This window comes from Tamandua tetradactyla, chromosome 2 (assembly GCF_023851605.1).
Source record: "Tamandua tetradactyla isolate mTamTet1 chromosome 2, mTamTet1.pri, whole genome shotgun sequence".
Taxonomy (NCBI): domain Eukaryota; kingdom Metazoa; phylum Chordata; class Mammalia; order Pilosa; family Myrmecophagidae; genus Tamandua; species Tamandua tetradactyla.
In genome coordinates, this window is record NC_135328.1 from 182,106,687 (window position 1) to 182,128,023 (window position 21,337).

Genomic DNA, 21,337 nt, shown 5'->3' on the forward strand with positions numbered 1-21,337 from the left:
ATATTATTATACTGTTTTGTTTTGTTTTGTTTTTTTCATGGGCAGGCACCAGGAATTGAATCCGGGTCTCCAGCATGGCAGGCAAGAATTCTGCCACTGAGCCACCATTACACCACCCTATTATATTGTTTTTACACTTAAAAAATAAGTAAATAAAAGAATGCCAATGATAGGTGGAAAGAATGCTGGATTAACCATATGTGTGCTCTGCTAAATACAAACCTAATTAAAACATTTGAAGTCATTATACTAATCAATACAAGGTATTTGAAAATATCAAACAAAATTTGAGAAAACCATTTTTAGAACCAGTTTAATGAATTTATCAGCAATTTCTAAGACTCCTGACTGATGTCCAGTGGAATTGATAGTAACTGTTCTCTATATCACGTTCCACCTTCTTGCCCAAGCTTCAGGCTGGTAGCTTTGATAAGTATAGTTTTAGACACTAGTGATTTTATAGTTTTGAGTTTTGGTCTTGCTCTGGGATGCTGTAAGTCTCTTTCAGAGAAGCTACATTAATGAATCCAACTTCAGAACTCTGTGAACATGAAACAGACTTGGGGCCCTTTTGGTTTGCCACTGCTTCTTCTAATTTATGTTCTTCAATCTCTTGAAGACTTCCAAATGACTCTACTAAACCTGTTCCTGAAAAACTGAGAAAAGCAAGGTATGAGGACATTGCATAGATAGGTTATCTCTGGTAGCATTTTGGGGTTTTGGGATAAATTATCACTAGTTTATGGTTAAGTAACTTATACATCATCAGCTTGATAGAATAACATGCAGCTGTTAAAGGATAATTATGAAGACTGTTAAAAGTTTGTTCTTTTTTATAGCTGTCAAATACAAAGAAAGCCAAATAAAATTTACCATAAACTTGTGATCATTGGTTATCTCCTACCTTAAGTCAGGATTCTGTGGGGTATGGGGATGACAGGGTAAGGGGAGAAGGAATATGTAGAGAAAATTATCCCAAAATGCTATGCTCTCTCAAGCCAGCAGCTCATGAGGGACTAGTTAGGCACCCCTGACCCACAGGCATGTAAATGATTCTCTTGACTTTACTAACCTTGAGTTTGGTAAAGGCAACATCTTATTCAGTACTTCAAATTCAGGGATTTCACTAATTGTTGTTTCCTAAAAGGGAAACATGATGAATATTAAAAATTATAATGATTAACCATTGGCAATGATCTAGTAATCATGTTTTGAATTATGTTTTATTGTTTAAAAATAAAATTCACATATCCTGTAGAAAATCTGGAAATTATAAATGCATTCTTTATATTATGGATTGAATCATGTCTCCCACAAAGACCTGTTCAAGTCCTAACTCCCAGTTCTGTGACTGTGAACCCGCTTGTAAATAGGATCTTTGAAGATATTATTAGTTAAGGTGAGGCAAACTGAATCAGGGTGAATTCAGTATGACTGAAGTCCTTATAAGCAAAGGGAATTTGGACAAAGTAGGAGAAGACAGACAGGGAGAGAGATGGTCATGTGACAGAGGAAGAGACTGACTTATGGATTTGCCAGCAAGTCACCACTAGCATGCTACAGACTTCAGAGAAAGCATGATCCTGCCGACACCTTGATTTTGTACATTTAGTTTCTAAAACTGTGAGACAATAAATGCCTATTGTTTAAGCCCACTAGTCTGTGGCACTTGGTTTCAGAAGCCTGGCAAACTAAAATACCTTATATTAGTGCTTTTACTGCTAGCCTACTTAAAAAAAAATTTTTTTTTATTGTATAGTATAACATATATCCAAAGCAAAGAAATAAAAAAGCAATAGTTTTCAAAGCACTCTTCAAAAAATGGTTACAGGATAGATCCCAGAGTTTGTCAATGGGTTACCATAAAATCCTCTCATATTTTTCCTTCTAGCTGCTTCAGAATATAGGAGAGAGGACTTACATGCTTTTTTATCATCACAATCGACTTTTTTTCCTTTTTTGTGAACAATAACATATATACAAAAAAGCTATAAATTTCAAAGCTCAGCACCACAACTAATTGTAGAATATTTTTCAGACTTTGACATGGGTTACAATTTCACAATTTTTGGTTTTTACTTCTAGCTGCTCTAAAATACTGGAAACAAAAGAGATATCAATTTAATGATTCAGCATTCATATAGATTTGTGAAGTCATATCTTCTATGTATAATTCCACCATCACCTTTGATCTTTCCATACCACTCTTTGGAATTGTTTGGGCTATGGCAATTCTAAACTTTTGATATTGGAAGGGTCTGTCACTAATATGGGGTGGGGAGATGGAACTACCTGATGTTCTGGAGAGACTGGGCTAGCTTTCAGGACTTATCAGGACCAGGGACCGATCTGGAGGTTGTAGATTTCTGGGAAGTTACTCTAGTGTATGGAATCCTTGTGGAATCTATATATTGCCCTACATGTTTTTTAGGATTGGCTGGAATGGTCCTGGTTGGGGGTTGGCAGGTTATCATAAGTAGCAAGGTCTACCTGAAGCTTGCATAAGAGCAGCCTCCAGAGTAGCCTCTTGACTCTATTTGAACTTTCTCTGCCACTGATACTTTATTAATTGTACTTCGTTTCTTCCTTTTGGTCAGGATGGAATTGTTGATCCATGGTGCCAGGTCTGGATTCATCCCTGGGAGTCATTTCCCATGTTGCCAGGGAGACTTTCACCCCTGGATGTCATGTCCCACGTAGGGGGGACGATAATGATTTCACTTGCAGAGTTGGGCTTAGAGAGATTTAGGTCACATCTAAGCAACAACAGAGGTCCTTCAGAAATAACTCTTAAGCATGCCTATAGGTAGTCTAAGCTTCTTCGCTACCTACATAAGCTTCACAAGAGTAAGCCTCATGATTGAGGGCATGGCCTATTGATTTGGGTATCCCTAAGGTTTGACACAGTAGTAGGAGATTCCCTTATGGCAAGTTTTAATTTTTAAAAATTTTTTTTTAACATAAGAACATACAAAAATGAACATTCTACCATATGATCATTCCATTCTTGGTATACAATCAATAACTCATGAATCATCACATAGTTTTTATTCATCACCATGATCATGTCTTAGAACATTTGCATCAATTCAGAAAAAGAAATAAAAAGAAAAAAGAAAAAAACTCATACATACCATACTCCTTATTGCTCCCTCTCATTGACTGCTAGTATTTCCATCTACTCAATATAATTATGAAAGGTTTAATAATTCCATAGTCTTTCTCCCCTCCCTCAGGGGACTTTGCCAATACTTTTTGATTATCTGCTTAATATTCTCTAGGATGTTTCCAGGCATTACAATAATCTATAGAAGATTAAAGGACCTCTTTCTTATTCTGGGCTTCCTGTGTTTCAGTTGTTCAAATGAGCTATGCAGATAGGTTGAATTAGATTATGCACATCAGAAAATTTCAGTTCCAGATCAAATAAATCTTTCTTCCATTGGTCTCAAAGAGCATGTGTGGTTCTAAAATATAGACACTGTCTTCCTTACCCCTATGTTCTGAATTTCTTTAACCCCTACCTGCTCAGCTTTGTTCTTATCTCTAAACATCAAGTTATATATATAAAACAGCCTCTCAAAATCCAGAAATAATAATCACTGCTCTGGATTTAATGTGTCTGCTATAAAAGCTTACAATCTATGCCCCTGTTTTCTTATAAGCATTTTCTAAAGGTGACCATACCATTGTCGTTTTTTTGTTTCTGGCTTATTTTGTCTCACCAAATGTCCCACATGTTCATTTACATCATTGCACGCCTCACGACATTGTTCCTTTTTGTAGCAGCACAACCTTCGTTCACAAGTATACGCCATTGTTTACCAATCTACTTCTCAGTCAGTGCATCCTTCAGCCACCTGCATTCATCGGGCATCACATAGAGGGCCCAAAGTCCACAGTCTATCAGAATTCTCAATTTTAGAGAAAGAAACCAATAAACACACCCTCACCAAATAGGAAATCTAAACCTCCTAACTCTTGTTCCTCACCCCATTGTTTACCTCTTGCTGTTGCTGGGGTAGTGCTTGATGTTTTCCTTTTATACCATGCTCATAGCATGCAATAGCAGTTTCCCCCCATTCCCTGGACTTAAACACTTTCTATACAAGAATCATATCTTTGAAATAATTCTTACGAGAACTCATTAATATTTCTAGTGTGAGTCACTAGAATTAGAAATAGAAATTAGGACACGTAGGTCTATACAACCCCTTTCAATCTTGTTCATCTTCAATATGTTAATATTACTTCTAGACATACTAGAGAATCACCTTCACTCCTATCATTCCCTTACATTGGAGTTCAACCTCATTAGCTAAAGGTTCATCCGTCTCTAGCTTCTATGTATCTCTAAGTTCCCTATATTCTATATTATAAGCCTCTGATTATACCTTTATACTGGTAATAAAAGTGAATCATACAGTATCTGTCCTTTTGTGTCTGGCTAATTTTGCTCAGCATTATGTTCCCAAGGCTTATCCATCTTGTCATGTGCTTCAGGACATCATTTTGTCTTACTGCTGCATAATACTCCATTGTATGTATATACCACATTTTGTTGATCCACTTGTCTGTTGATGGGAATGTAGTTTGTTTCCATCTTTTGGCGATTGTGAATAATGCTGCTATGAATATCAGTGTGTAAATGTCTGTTTGTGTCATTGCTTTCAGCTCTGCTGGGTATATACCAAGCAGTGCTATTGCTGGGTCATAGGGCAACTCGATATTTAGTTTCCTAAGGAAACACCAAACAGTCTTCCATAGTGGCTGCACCATTATACATTCCCACCAGCATTGCACAAGTGTCCCGATTTCTCCACATCCTCTCCAACATTTATAGTTTCCTGTTTGTTTAATAGCAGTCATTCTTATAGGCATGAGGTGGTATCTCATTGTAGTCTTGATCTGCATTTCCCTTATAGCCAGTGAAAATGAACATCTCTTCATGTGCTTTTGAGCCATCTGTATTTGCTCTTCAGAAGAATGCCTATTCGTATTTGGTAGTTAGATTCAGTTGTCAACTTGGCCAGGTGAAGGTACCTAGTTTTGTTGCTACGGACATGAGCCAATGATACGTGAACCTCATCAGTTGCTAATTACATCTGCAGTCGGCTAGGAGGCGTGCCTGCTGCAATGAATGACGTTTGACTTAATTGGCTGGTGCTTAAATGAGAGAGCGCAATGTAGCAAAGCCCAAGCAGCTTGGCATTCCTCATCTCAGCACTTGCAGCTCAGCCCAGGCCTTTGGAGGTGCAGAAAGGAATCACCCCAGGGAAAGTTGTTGGAACCTAGAGGCCTGGAGAGAATGCCAGCAGAGATTACCCTGAGCCTTCCCACATAAGAAAGAACTTCAGATAAAAGTTAGCTGTCTTTCCTCTGAAGAACTAACAAAATAAATCCCCTTTTATTAAAAGCCAATCCATCTCTGATGTGTTGCATTCTGGCAGCTAGCAAACTAGAACACAAATCTTCAGCCCATTTCGTAATTGGATTGTTCTTCTGTTGTTGAGTTGTACGATTTCTTTGTATATACAGGAAATCAAACCTTTGTCTGATATGTGATTTCAAAATATTTTCACCCATTGAGTTGGCTGCCTCTTCACCTTTTTTGACAAAGTCTTTTGAGGTACAGAAGCATTTGATTTTGAGGAGTTCCCATTTATCTATTTTTTTCTTTTGTTGCTTGTGCTTTGGATGTAAAGTTTAGGAAGCTACCTCCCATTACTAGGTCTTGAAGATGTTTTCCTACATTTTCTTCTAGAAGCTTTTTGGTGCTAATTCTTATGTTTAGGTGTTTGATCCACTTTGAGTTAATTTTTGTGTAGGGTGCAAGATAGTGGTCTTCTTTCATTCTCTTGGCTATTGATATCCAGTTCTTCTATTCCTAGTTCAGAGAATTGGGGGGCCTTGTAAAAAATCAGTTGACCGTAGATTTGCTGGTCTATTTCTACACTCTCGATTTGATTCCATTGGTCAGTGCTTCTGTCTTTGTACCAGCACCATGCTGTTTTGACCAGTGTGGCTTTATAATAGGTTTTAAAGTCAGGGAGTGTTAATCCTCCCATTTTGTTCTTTTTTAGGATGCTTTTAGCTATTTGGGGTCTCTTTCCCTTCCAGATCAATTGGGTAGTTAGCTTTTCCAAATTTCAAAGTAGATTGTTGGAATTTTGAATGGTACTATGTTGAATCTGCAGATCAATTTAGGGAAAATTGACATTGCTTTTCTACTGTCTTCTTGATTTCCATGGACTCCCATGGCTCCGCACATCCACACTAGGCTCCAGCTTTCTGCCTCTCGGTTCTTGGCCTCTCACTAGCCTACTTTTATAGTTACTTTCTAATGTGAATTACTGCCTCTTCACTGGTATAATCATTCTATTTATTTAACTGAGTTTTTATTTGATACTATGATAAACATTTTCTCTCCCTTAAACTATGATAAAAAGCATCTGTTTTGAGCCCTGTGACTTAAAAATCAAACACCCTTTCCCTAGAAAAATGTATACCATCACAGATCAAATTTTGTATGCAATTATAGGGATTTACTGATATGCTTGACCTTGGGCCTCAGTTTAACCTTTGATATAGATCAGCAATTCCTTTGAGCAAGTTTTAGTTATCCAGAAAGAAATGATAAGTTTATCTAGGGAGAAAAGGAAATAAGAAAATTTTCTCTAAAGTAGCATTCAGAGAAAGTTAAAATGCATTGGAAATTTTACTGGACTTGGGTTTAGGAGGCCAGGACTTGAATTTCTTGCTCTACTAGTTAGTGTGTGGCATATTCTTTCACCTCTCTGAGTGTTGGGTTTTACATTTAAAATGGGGTTATGATTAATGCCTAATCTTTCAGGGTAGTTGTGATAATTAAATTATATAAGCATATCTAACATACAGTGGGAATTCAATGGAAGTTTAATATAAGAACAAGTTAAATGCCTGCATACTAAGAGAAAGAAACTATCATTTATTGAATGCCAACTATTTGCCAAGCAACATATTAGGTCATTTATGTATATTATTCCACTTTATCCCCAACATCCATCTTTTAAAATATATAATTTATTTATTTATTTTTGTAACAACTTTATTGAGATATAATTCACATACTATACAATTTACCCATTTAAAGTGAAAAAATTCACTGATTTTTAGTATATTCACAGAATTGTAGAACCATCATCACAATCAATTTAGGACATTTTCCTCACCTCCTATCCCCCCAAAATATCCTTTAGCTATCACCTCCTATCTTTCCATCCCCCAGCCGTAGGCAGCCAATAATCTTTCCGTGCCTAAAGATCAGCCTATTCTGAACATTTCACATAAATGGATTCGTATAACATATATAATCTTTTGTTACTGGTTTCTTCCACCTATCATAATGTTTTCAAGGTTCATCTATGAACCTTCATTAATTTTTATGGCTGAATGAGATTCTATTGTTCGGATAGGCCATATTTTGTGTATGTATTCATCAGTTGATGGATATTTGGATTGTTTTCACCTTTTGGTCATTATGAATAATGCTGCTATGAAGATTCATTTACAAGTTTTTGCATGAAATAACCATTTTTTGAGGTAAGTGTCATTACTTTCTCTTTCCCAGTGGGAGAACTGGAAGGTGAATCAGGTTACTTTTTTTGCACACAACTACTAAAATTGGAGCTGGGATTTCGTTGATAGGTAGGATGCTATGAGAAAACCTAGCAAGGACATGAAGCCAGATTTTGAGACCATAGTGTAGGGTGTGTCTCAAGAAAAGCGTCATGAGAGGGAAGATATTTAAGTTGAATTCTGAGGGACAGTAGGAAACAGCCGGGAGAAACTCTTGTGGAGAGAAGTCAAAGGAAAAAGGCAATGAATATCAATTGATATCCAAAATTATGTGGTTAAATTAGAATGCTAAGTTTAGCATTCCAGGAGAGGACATTCCTAGAAGAGCCTAGAGTTGAGAATACGCAGGTTTCAGGAACATGAACAGTGTGGTACAATTGGAGAGCACCAGGTGGAGATGGACATAATTGAGGGATGAGATGGATGAGGCTGGCAAAGTCCAGGTCATCTAGAGTATGAAGACAGTGTCTGAAAACTGTGAAAAGACGTTTAATGTCATTTGCTCACATTATATTTTCTAAAGATCTCTGGTTGTAGACTCCAAGACCTATAAGACTTCAAAAGAGGAAAGCTAGAAAATGGAAAAGGTGAGATAGGATGTGTCATTTCCAGGAAAGGGAATGCATAATATATAGGAGCAAATTCCACAGTTTTTTAAGAAATTGTGAATAGATTGGCTTCATTGAGTCAGGTTTGTTTGATTTCAGAAAGGTATTTGGAATATGGAATACTGAAGGTAGGGCTTCAGTTCTTCTGGCTTAGATATCAACACCTCTGGAAACATTTCTAGACAGGTTTAGATAGCTTCCACAACTTCCTGGGCCTACTGCTGTTGTGGAATTTATCAAAATGTAAGGTAATTTCTAGTCATATGGCTGCCATTCTCATTATGCCTGAGTTTTGTACCTTGTTCAGCATCATATCCATACTAAATAGCATGGGGCCTGGCATACTGTTTGTGCTCAATATATATTTGTTGAGTGAATTAACTTTATCTTACAGACAAAGGTTTGAGATGAAGTACTATGAAATCAAGCAGTGCTTCACAACAATTAATCTGGTGACACAGGCAGAACAGATTAGAAGAGGAAAGACTAGAGGGAGATGAATTAAGAAGTTGTAGTAACCCAGGTGCTAGGTACTGGGGATACAGTAGGTAATATGATGGACACAGTTCCTGCCATCACAGAGTTATAATCTAGTGAGAAGAAAGATATAATTACAATACAGGAAATAGGATGCTCGGTTACAAGGCTATGTCCCTGGTTATTCCAATACTCCCAAAAGGACTACCTGAGATAGACAGATAGATGAGTTGACGGAAAGATGGGCAGATAGATAGAATGATACAGCAAATGTGATGAAATATTAAAATTGGTAGATCCAGGTACCTGAGGGACAGATATGTTAGAGTTCTCTATATGGGTTTTATATTATTTTGCAATTCTCCTGTAAGTTTGAAATTATTTCAGTGTAACTAGTTTAAAGGAAAAAATCTGTAGCTCAATTTTGCACATGTAAAATTGTTAAGAAATACTTACTTACTACAATAAATATGGCACTTTATCTTGAGAAAAAAAAAGGCTTCCTGAAAGGGAAATAGTAGATATGGGATAGTATGGGATAGTACAAGGTAGGGATTAAGAGCAAGGGACCACAGAGAGTCCTTGCTCTTCCACTTCTTAGCTACGTGACCTTAAATACCAGCTTTTTCAGCTGTGAAATGGGAAGGACAGTACTTACCACATAAGATTATTTTGTGGATTAAATGAAAAAATACATATAACATGCTTAGCACAGTAACAGGCACAAAGTAAGCATTCAGCAACTGTCAGTAATTATTATTCTAAAGATCTCATCCTTTTTAGCCCCTGAGATAATGAGTCCAATGAAGGAAGAGACTGAGGATATGTCTGATCTCAGGGATCATTGATCTATTTGCAGTGTGTGATACTCAATCACCAATTAAGATTCAAGAGGTCTAGGAAATATAAGCAGTAACTGAACTGAGACATATCCCTTAACCTCTCTGGTTTTACCTCCATCCTGTGTAAAGTGAGGGGATTGAACTGTATGATTCTTAGCATTCTAAGTTTAACAACATAATTTTGGATATCTAATAGATGTCAAGATGCTACAGGTTGGTATCTTTGTCACAGGTGGATGTACTATAGTTCTGACCCATATGATATTTCTTGAATTAAGGATAACACTGTGGCTCTCAAAGCTATTGATCCTAGCATATAGCCTGTTAAGGCTTCTATCTCAACACCTACAATACTATGGTACTTATTTATGTATGTGTTTATCCTTCTCTATTAAACTAATGGCCTCTGAAAACGGGACTATGGTTATATTCCTAGGACTAACACAGATCCTGGAGTTAATAAATGTTGGCTGAATGAATGATTAAATAAATAGCGACTGACAAAAATATTTGCAAATCATATATGAGTTTAATACTCAGAATATATGAAGAACTTCTACAACTCAACAACAAAAAAGACAATGACCTAACTTTAAAACGGACAAAGGACTTGAATAGACAGTTCTCCAAAGAAGATATACAAATGGCCAATGCGCACCTGAGAAGATGCGTAACATCATTAGTCATTACAGAAATGCAAATCATAGAGAAATGTACATTAAAACCACAATGAGATACTTCTTTAAATCTATTAGGATGACTGCAATAAAAAAGACAGACAATAGCAAGTGCCGATGAGGATATAGCGAAATGGGGACCCTTGTGCTTTGTTGGAGGGAATGTAAAATGGTACAACCACTATGGAAAAGAGTTGGAGATTCCTCAAAAAGTTAAATGTAGAATTGCCATTTGGCTCTGCAATTTTACTCCTAGGTAAATACCAAAAGGAATTGAAAACAGATTCTCAAATGGACTTTGTACATCATCATTCATAGCATCATTATTCACAACAGCCAAAAGATGGAAACAATCGAAATGTCCACCAATAGCTTAATGTGTAAACAAAATGTGGGAAACCATACAATGGAAAGTTATTCAGCCATAAAAAGGAATAAAATTCTGATGCATGCTACAGCATGAATGAACCTTGAAAACATAATGCTAGATGAAATACACCAGACACCAAAGGACAAACTATTGTATAATTCCACTTTTAAGAAATATCTAGAATAGGCAAATGCTTAGACAGAAAGTAGATTAGAGGTTACCAGGTGCTAAGGGGAGAGGGGAATGAGGAGTTATTGCTTAATGGGTACATAGTTTCTGCTTGGAGTTTTGAAAAATTCTGGATGTAGATAGTGGTAATGGTTATACAACATTGTGAATGCATTTAATGCAATTGAATTCTACACTTAAAAATTGTTAAATGGTAAATTTCACATCTTGTATATTTTATCACAAAATAAAAGAAGAGTGAATGTCTAGACAATTGAGAACAGTTGTAGCTCAAGCAAGAACATAAACTATTGGAAATTAGGCCAATAATCTAGTGGTTCTATTTTTAACACAATCTGCTGAATAGTTCAGACAGTTTGGAAATAATCATCTTTCTGAGAGTAAACTAGATGCAGGTCTAATGTTCATACCAACCACGCCCAACAAACAGGATCTACTTAGATCCTAGAAGAAGCATCCAGCAGATGATACGAACCAAGGAAGAGAGCAAGCAGAGTGTATCCTATGTTCAGAATACAACTCTGCTCACTGAAATCCCACTTGCTGATCTGCTTACCATCCAGTCTCTGGACTTTGTCTGAACCTCTCTATTTGCTAAATCTCTCTATACTTGGTAACTTGTCTGCTTGGATTTTTCTTTTCTCTAACTCAGATGCTCTCCTTAGGCTCAACTACTTGCCAGACCAGACTAGCTTCACTTTACCTCTCTGAGCCTGAGATTTGCTTGTCTATCAGACGAGGCTATAATAATACATATCAAATAGGGTTACTGAGAATGAATATATATGTGAAACACCTAGCATCCATACACTCTCAAATGCTTATACAGCACTTATCCATAGCTACAGTGATGTGTGAGACGCAATCCTTGCCCTCCAGAAACTCAATGTTGAGCTGATGGGCAATGACAATATAGTGTGTTAAGGAAGAAGCTATAAGGCATGCATGAACTGTTTTGGGATCACTCAGGAGGAAGTGTTTAATAAAAACTGACCCAATGAAAAGAAAAACTGGCCAGACAGTTTCAGGATCTGCTGCCCTCGTATGCAGCTAATGAACCTCTTTGCCACAGCACACCATATGGCAAGAAACAAGGCTACAGCTATATGAAGAAGATGAAAGGAAGTGCAGCAACTTTAGCAGGCCAAATTACAGATTAAGGACACAATAGGAAGCACACATCATACCTGTCCTCTGTGAATCTGGATGCTCTTTATAATGTGCTTTAAGAGGCCAACCTGCTGTGTGAGCCGGAGACTGTTTTCCTGTAGTTGCTTATTTTCTTCATCTAAGAAAAGCACTCTGGAATGGCATAAATCAGAGTCATAACTAAAAATCTATGTATTGTTAGTACAAACCCCAAACTATGGCCTGCTTCCCATTTTCTGGGTCTTAACCCACTGTCCAGATTTCAGAATCAAGTTTGATAAAACAATTCCCACTTGTGCTGGTTTGAAAATATTATGTACCCCCCAAATTTTTAATTTTTAATCCTGATTGAATCTTAATAAAGGCAGCCCCTTCTTTTAATCCTAATTCAGTATTGTAGGGTAGAAATTTTGATTAGATTATCTCCATGGAGATGTGACTCACCCAATTGTGGGTGTGATCCTCGAATAGGTAGATGTGACTCTACCCATTCCAGGTGTCTTGATTAGCTTACTGGATCCTTTAAAAAAGGAAACATTTTGGAGAGAAATTTCAGAGCTGACAGAAACGACAGAGCCTAGAAAAATGACAGAAGCCTCAGAGCTGACACAGATGCAAACACATGGAGAACAGAGACATGGACGTTTGGAGATGCTTCAAGCCCAGCAGACGTCGCCATGAGATGTTAAGCAAGCCAGAACCTGGAGAGGCAGATGCCAGCTACTGACTACCCAACTGACAAAGGTGTTCCTAACCCATGGATCTTCCCTTGAATTAAGCTAACCTCTTGTTGGTGCCTTAATTTGGGCATTTTCATTGCTTTAGAACTGTAAACTTGTAACTTATTAAATTCCCCCTTTTTAAAGCTGCTCCAATTGTGGTATATTGCATTCCAGCAGCTTGCAAACAAACATACCACTATACAACAAGACCAAGTAAAAATTACTAAGCTTCTGGCCAACACATATTCATTAAATAAATACTGAGAACAGAGTTATTCTATGCCCAAGAGTATGAAAGGAACAACCCCAGCTCTTGAAAAACTTAAGGAAGGATATGGTCCCATTTAGGGATGGGACTGAAACGAGAAATTCTGCATCCCTTCAAATATTGTAGCTACATGGCTTACATCTGGTTCTGATCTCATATATCCCATACTGTTGTAGTTGTAGTATCAGTAGAGTAGTAATATCAGCAATCATTTACTGATGCTGTAACCTATCCCACAGTAAGCACTTAAAACTTTTCATGCATTAGCTCATTTGATCCTCATAAAACCCCCAGATCTCTCAGACTTCCAAGCCTGAGCTATTAACCACTATACCAGGCTCATTCTTTGGGGACACAATTTATTTAGGAGACATGTGATAAGAGACTTTTGTTTGAATTCTTGTTCTGCCACTTACTTGTTGTGTGACTCTTGGAAAATTACTAAGCTAAGCCTTAGTTTCTTATCTGCAAAATGAGAAAATATCCTTTAGAAGAAACCTACTGTAAGGAAAATGCCATGTCCAATTCAGGTGACCAGAGTGCGTCTTCAGGAGACCCAGATGGGAATATTATTAATGTTAAAGAAAGAGTAAGGAGTCAGTTGTGTTGGGTCCTGACTATCAAGCAGCGACACAGTTTGAGAAGGGCAATGGTTTATAGAGAATAAATAAAAGGGAAGACATGGTAAAAAATAATCAGCAAGTCTTCTGCACAGAGGAGAGTATGCCAAAAGCAGGGGAAATGAGAGTTCCAGTGTGCTTGGCAGATATCTCCCTAGACTATCCTAGTATGGGTCCCAGGGCTATGACACTGGCTTCACATCCTGCTCTGCCACTGATTAGAGGCTGGGTGAGTTCCTTAATCTCTCTGGACCTTAGCTTCCTCATCTGTAAAATAAGGCTAACAACAGTATCTCCTTCCTAGGATTGGTGTGCGGATTGAATACATTTATGCATATAGAGAGTTTAGAATAGTACCCAGCATGCAGTAAATGTTCAAAAAAAGGGTTACTCTTTATTGTTATTATTGGTGACACTACCTGATAAAATCAAACCACTCTGCTCTGATTCTGTATTCATCAAGCAAACTTTTGACTGTTTTTAAAGTTTCCTATAGAGGAGAGAATGCTCAGGCTGGTTGATCTGTGAATTCTTTTCAGCTTAGAATATGTCTCAATACATTATAAAACTGGATGCTCCGTCATCATTAAAACAACAATGAATATATTAGTATCCTGTGGGTTTCATGAATGTAAGTCACTCCTGTGAACCTGATCCTCTCTTGGTCTATTCATAAAAATGAGTGTCCACACACTCAAAGTGACATACCAGAATGCACACAAGCAGGATCCCAGTGAGGCAATGCCGCCATAACATTTTTCTAATATTACAACTTTGGTCATTTCTCATGGTCTGCTGAAAACAGCAGATGGCAGAGCAACAGTTATGAAATAGGTTGCAAAATCAAAGGCTGGTTTCTGTAGAGATCTCTCTGTTGAGGAAAAAACATCCTGTGTCTCAGGCAGGGCCATACCTACCTACTCTGAACTGAAGATATTATCCATTTGTTGCCATGGATCAATTCTTCTTGTTCTGTGAGTTGTTCCAGAAGTTTCCTTTTTTCTAGGAGCAGTATATCATTTTGGGTACTGATCTGGTCCTGGAATGCCTTCTCCTAGTGATAAGAAAGCACAGCAGGAGAATGAATTACAGGTTTAAGAGCATCAGCCTGTTTCTAAGCTCTGACAGCAATTTTCCCTGTTTCACTTCTTTTCTCTAGTTTGCTGACCATTGTCATACATATTTTGGTTATTTTATGTATTTTAATAAGGTCCCAATTAAATACGGCCCCAATGCTCCTACAGGTATCAAACTACCAACAAATAAAATGAAACTATCTGAAGCTCCATATTGAAATGTTTCCATGCAATACATTTCCATCTGCTTTGTAGTTATACTCTTTTTAAGGAAAAGGGAGGAAAATGGGAATTTGGCTACCTTACTTGGCAATCAATATCAGGATCTCAAGTTGGCATGACAAGTCAAGCATGTAAGACAGATGCTAAGAATTTTCTTGCAGTGATGATGCTGAAATAATTTCTAATCCTACACCATGTTTCATTTTCTGTCAATTATTTCCCCCAAAAGCAATAGCTATTGAAGTTATAGGTAAAATGATACAGGAGTGAATTTTGTGAAAAAACACTAACAATCTTGCATTGAAAGAGACAGTATGTATTAGCGAAATACCAGTCTTGGTAAGGGGGAGTATAGAAACCCAGAAATACAGAACTGTCATTTTCATTTCACCAATAATCTGCCAATGATTGATAGGCAAGTGCCTTCACCTTTTTGTGCTTGTTCCTCATCTGCCAATTGTGGGATTAAGTGGGGGGTGGGAGAAGAATAACAACCTTCTGGCAGATGGAGGAATAATAGGGTTAAAAGGACCTCCTTTATTTATTTATTTTAAATAAATTACTAATGTAAATCATCCTTAAAAGACCATTCATCTATTAATGAATTCTAAGGAAGGAGATTACAGTATGCCCTGTAACAAAGCATTCCAGATTTGCAAGTTCTTTATCTAGGACTTCCAATGCCTAACAATAGTCTTCCCTGCTATTATTTAAACACATTTATAGTAAATATAGATAGCAGCTACCCTACAAATAATATTCCATGTAGCTATAATGGGATTAGAAAGGATAGTGAATGGGGCAGGCTAAAGACATGCTGTCCTTCGGAAATACCAAATTTTTTAACCCAAAAAACAGGATACCTGCTCTGGTAATGGGGTAAAATATTTTGGACAATCTGATTTAGATGATAAACAGTTGTGGACTCAGTTGGCTGCTTTAAAAAGGAAACTTTAAAAGTAGCTATATAAAGAGAAGGCTGGGGGAATGAAGCCAAAAGAACTGGAATTGTTTCCTGGAGACTTGGTGCTTAGAAAGTGAGCCAGCTTTCTTACATGAAAGCTCAGATCAATAGGCACTAAAATAAGTAAATCATAAATGCCCAGTTTGTGCCAATGTGACATTAAAAGCTCCCGTATCAGTCTTCTCTAGGCTAAGTATTTCCAATTCTATTAACAATTCTTCTTGTGAACTACTATGCACCCATCAAGTAAATGCTTCTAAGAGGTCATATGTCAAAAAGAAGGAAAATAACATCTATGAAAATTTATGTGCTAAGTACCACTGTAGGCACTATATATTTTAATCTTAACAACAGCCTTATGAGGTAGGGATTTCCCCTAGATTTTACAGATGAAAATGATATGTAAGATTTGACTAAGGCCACAGAATTAATAAGTGGCAGAGGTAGAATTTGAATGCATGCTTTTCTAAGACCAAAGACCAAAGCACCTTTCAAGGGCAGTGAGTGAAAAGCCCAATTATTCTTTCTAAGCTTCTGCTTATTTGTAATCTCAGGAATATTTCATGGAGAGCTATGATTTTTTTTTTGAGTATGGAGGAAAGTTCACCTGAGTTTCTTCTGAAAGCAGGAGGCTATTTTTGCTGTGTAACCTAGAATTAGATGGCACAAGAAGGAATTGGTAATGCAGAAGTAGATTTTTGGTGGTCCCATGAATGAGATTGCTACTTTCTTCTGTACACTTTCCATATTATTTTCCTAAGTTTTGAGTCTAAACTGGACCTGTATCTCTAAAAGAAGTTTGACAATTCAGTGACAAAATAGAAGGATACTTTACAAATCCAACCGCTTTTCCTCTGACACTATGATTTAGAGTATCAGTAGGACTTTATTTTTAAGCTAAAAATGCAACAATGATATTACATTTGATATTAAATTATCAAATGTTTTATTACATATAGTCTCTAGAAGCTTAACCTAGAGACCCATTGTAGTTGATAGAATGCTTGAAATTATACAAATGGTTTTCGTATGCTTGGGCCATAGTGATAGTACAATAGAAATTTATTGGTATAGGAGTGAGAATTTTAGGGGTGAGGATGAAATGTCTAGGGGATCTCAAGAATGGAAAAAACTACTGGGCTAGTCAGTTTCTCTCCATCTTGAATTTTGATCTCAAAATTTTGATCTCAATCCATCTTGAATGATCTCAAGACCATTATTCATTTATAATAGCATAGGATACATAATTAAGAATTCCATTCATCGGTCTCATTTCCTTCTAAACACCAGCAAATTACCTGGGCAATAAGACAAGAACAAAGAAACCATGGCATTAGTTAAGGATTGTCAAAGAAATAAGGATTATCTGCTTTCACTGCCACTGAAAACTGATGCAGATATTTGAGGCAAAATGAAGGCTACATACAGCAGGAATCAGTTACTAAGGATGGGTTGGAAGTCTCTGCTGAGGGGATGTTTAGGAAAAGGCAGTTTCATTTGGAGACAGGACACTGATCATAAGATGGTAGTGCAAAATATTTTCAGTGTCCCATATGATTTAGCATCACTATGAATCTTATATACTTTTTGGCAGGGCTTCAAAAAATATACTGAAAGAGGGTGCAAAGAAAAGAAATGAAAATGGACCTAGCAAAACCCACTTTTTAATTTATGTGTGGGCTCTAAACCACTGGCCACCAGCATCATTTCTCTAAATCAGTGGCCACGCTAATTATTGATGAGTTTTCACCTTTTATTTTTTTCTTACCTTTTCCATTTGTCGTCGCAGTGTTCCGATTTCATTTTCAAGTTGCTTAATTCTCTCATCTCGTAGTTGTACTTGATGAACTAAATGATCCTTCACCCTGCAAAGCTTGGCCTTATGGTGGTGATGTTTCTCATTATAGTTTCTAGAAAAGTAAATTTGAGTGTAGGTACATGTGAACATAGTTAAAATTTATTTTGCTTCCTTAATATGCATCTTACTTTTTAAAAAACAATTTCTACCAAAAATCTATATTTTACTTTTTAAAAAAAGTTTTATTCACACACCATACAATCCATTATAAATGTACAGTCAATGACTCCTGGTATAATCAGTTATGCATTCACCACCACAATCCACCTGAGGACTGCTGGTTTGAAGCTTTTTTTGTACCCCAGAAAAGCCATGTTCTTTCAAACCAATATTGTGGGAGACTTATTTTTGAGTGAGACCTTTTGATTAAGCTGTTTCCATGGAGATGTGACCCTGTCCATTCAAGGTGGTTGTTAATCTTTTCCTGGATCCCTTTATGAGAGAGAACTCAGAGCTGATACAGAGAGAAGAGATGAAACCAGGACATGGACATTGGAGATACAGAAGGAGGGTGTCCCAGGAGATACCAGAAGCTGAGAGAGCTGTTTGAAACCAGAAGCTGGGAGAGAAGGACAGTAGCTATCACCATTTGCCTTCCCATGTGACAGAGAAACCCCAGACATGACTTGGCCTTTCTTGAGTGAAGGTATCCTCTTGTTGATACCTTAATATGGACACTGTTATGACCTTAGAACTGTAAATTTGTAACCTAATAAATCCCCTTTGTAAAAGTCAATCTATTTCTAGAATATTACATTCTAGCAGCATTAGCAAACTGAAACAAGAACATTCCCATTTCTTCCAAAAAGAAAGAAAAATAATCCCATAACCCTCCCTTATTTCCCCATATTAGTGACACTTAGTGTGCTGGTTTGAAAGGATTTTGGTACCAGGAGTGGGGTGCTGCTGCTGCGGTTTGCAAATACCAAACATGCTGGAACGGCCTTTTAAATGGATAAAGGGAAGATTCTGGAAGAGTTGTGAAAAGCTTGATAGAGAGGGTCTAGAATGTTTTGAAGAGACTGTTTATAGGAACATGGACTCTAAAGATACCTCTGACCAGCCTTTAGACAGAAATGAGGCATGTGTTATTAGAGACTGGAAGGTAGGCGACCCTTGTTTTAAAATGGCAGATAATCTGGCAAAATTGACTAGTGGCTTTGGCTAGAAGGCAGATTTTAAAAGCCATGAACTTGGATATTTAGCAGAAGAGATCTCCAAATTAAATGTGGAAAGTGCAGCCTGGTTTCTCCTTGCAGCTTATAGTGAAATGTGACAGGAGAGAGATAAGCTGAAAACTGAACTCTTTAGTACAAAGAAACCAGAAATTGAAGTTCTGGAAAATTCTGGGCCTCCAGAAATGGAGACCTCGGAGAATAGTGTTCCATATGAGAATTTAACCAAATGTGAAACCAGTCAGCCATTTCAGAGAAAGTCAGGATCGGACATGGAGTTATCCAGGAAGGATTTGTGGAAACTCCTTATGTCTGATGGGCATGATCCAAGGCTACTGCATAAAAAGCCAACAAGAGTGCTGTGGGACCTGTATAAACAGAGCCACTGACAGTCTGGACTGGGGTGTTCAGAGAAGGGGCGCATTGGAGGAAAAATAACTTCAGAGGCAAAACCATGGAGGCTGAGGTCTGAAGTCAAGAAGCCTAGGGCCAGGAGAGCAGACCCACCCAAGCCCATGGAGAGGGTGAGATTGCCCCAAAGGCAGAGGGTGGGCCTTCCAGCTTATTGCAGTGGAAGAGTCATGCCCCCTCAGGCCTTGGAAAAGTTGTAGCACGCTCCTTGGGGGACTGGGAGAGCCTGGCTGCCACCACATGGAGGTGTTGAGCGTGTGCCCCAGAAATGGCAGAGAGCCCAGGCGTGGCCCTGATGCCTGGAGAGAGTGGAGCCGAGTGGTGGTCTCCTCGATGTTCCCCGAGGTTGATTTGGAGAGAGGCAGGACTCTGCATAGGTCCTTGGCAAGGGTGGGACTCCCGCTTTGTAAAGCCCTGAGGATAAATACTCTCAGACTTTGAATAATAATGGACTTTGCCCTGCAGGTTTTCGAAACTGTACGGGTCCGGTGACCCCTGTGTTCCTTCCTCCCTATGGAAATGTGTAAATGTATCCTATGAATGTTCCTCCTTTGTATGTTGGCAGCAAATAACTTGTTATGAATTTTCAAAGGTCCAGAGCAAATGGAGAGAATTTTGCCTTAGGACAGACCATGGCTGTTACTGACTTGATGAGATTTTATACTGTCTTTAATTTTGTACTTCATTGAATTGCTACTGAAAGGTTTAAGGTTTCTGATATTGTTATGAAATTAATGTATTTTGTATATGGGAAAAACATGTCTTTTTTAGGGGCCAGAGGGTGGAATGTGCTGGTTTGAAAGGAAGTATACCCCCTAAGAAAAGCCATGTTTTAATATAAATCCCATTTCATAAAGGTAGAATAATCTCCATTCAATACTGTATGTTTGAAACTGTAATGAGATCATTTCCCTGGATGATGTGATTTAGTCAAGAGTGGTTGTTAAACTGGATTAAGGGACGACATGTCCCCACCCATTTGGGTGGGTCTTGATTGGTTTACTGGAATCCTATAAAAGAGGAAACATTTTGGAGAAAGAGATTCAGAGAGAGCAGAGAAAAATGACATAGCCACGAGAAGCAGAGTCCACCAGCCAGCAACTTTCGGAGATGAAGAAGGAAAACACCTCCCAGGGAGCTTCATGAAACAGGAAGCCAGGAGACAAAGCTAGCAGATGACACCATGCTTGCCATGTGCCCTTCCAGCCAAGAGAGAAGCCCTCACTGTGTTCACCATGTGCCTTCTCACTTGAGAGAGAAACCCTGAACTTCATCGGCCTTCTTGAACCAAGGTATCTTTCCCTGGATGGATGTCTTCGATTGGACATTTCTATACACTTGTTTTAATTGGGACATTTTCTCAGTCTTAGAACTATAAACTAGCAACTCATTAAATTCCCCCTTTTAAAGGCCGTTCCATTTCTGGTATATTGCATTCTGGCAGCTAGCAAACTAGAACACTTAGCTTTGGTATAGTGCCTTTGTTTCAATTAATGAAAGAATATTACAATGTTACTGTTAACTATAGACCTTAGTTTGCATTAATATATTTTTCCCATTTACCACACCATTATTAACACCTTATAATAGTGACATATATTTGTCAAAGTTCCTATAAAAATTCTTGCATTTGTACAATAAATCACCATCATCATCTACTCTAGGTTTCATTAAGTTTACAGTTCCAGTTTTTATCCTTTACCTTTCCTTCTGGTGACCTATATAACCCTAATCTTTCTCTTTCAACCATACTCACACTCAAATTTATTAATTACATTTACAATGTAGTGTTACCACCACACAATATTATGCTATCCATTTCTGGACATTTGCAATTAGCCCTATTAAATATTCTGTACTTCTTAAGCATCAATTGCCCAATCTTTACCCTCTATCTCTTGATAACCTATGTTTTCAAATTTAACTCTCAGAGTTTGCATTATAGTTCATATTAGTGAGACCCTACAGTATTTGTACTTTTGTTTCTGGCTAATTTCATTCAACATAATGTTCTCAAGGTTCATCAATATTATTGCATGCATCATGACTTTATCCTTACAGTTGCATAGTAATCCATTGTAAGTATATACTG

The 21,337-nt window shown here is 37.6% G+C and overlaps 1 protein-coding gene across 9 annotated transcripts in view; it reads right to left on the reverse strand.

Moving 5' to 3' along the window:
- Positions 1 to 214: 214 nt before the first annotated feature.
- Positions 215 to 21,337, reverse strand: part of CCDC30 (coiled-coil domain containing 30) — a 238,769-nt gene continuing 217,646 nt past the window's right edge. For 3 of the 9 annotated variants that reach the window (XM_077150015.1, XM_077150017.1, XM_077150014.1), the window contains 5 exons: positions 17,570 to 17,711; positions 14,457 to 14,593; positions 11,968 to 12,082; positions 1,073 to 1,140; positions 222 to 656 (listed from right to left, as the gene is read on the reverse strand). In XM_077150015.1, coding sequence (XP_077006130.1) covers positions 458 to 656; positions 1,073 to 1,140; positions 11,968 to 12,082; positions 14,457 to 14,593; positions 17,570 to 17,711 — 661 coding nt within the window. In that variant the 3' untranslated portion in view covers positions 222 to 457. Of the gene's footprint in view, positions 657 to 1,072; positions 1,141 to 11,967; positions 12,083 to 14,456; positions 14,594 to 17,569; positions 17,712 to 21,337 lie in introns of all 9 variants that reach the window. The other 6 variants (XM_077150019.1, XM_077150022.1, XM_077150021.1 and 3 more) reach the window with 4 other exon arrangements.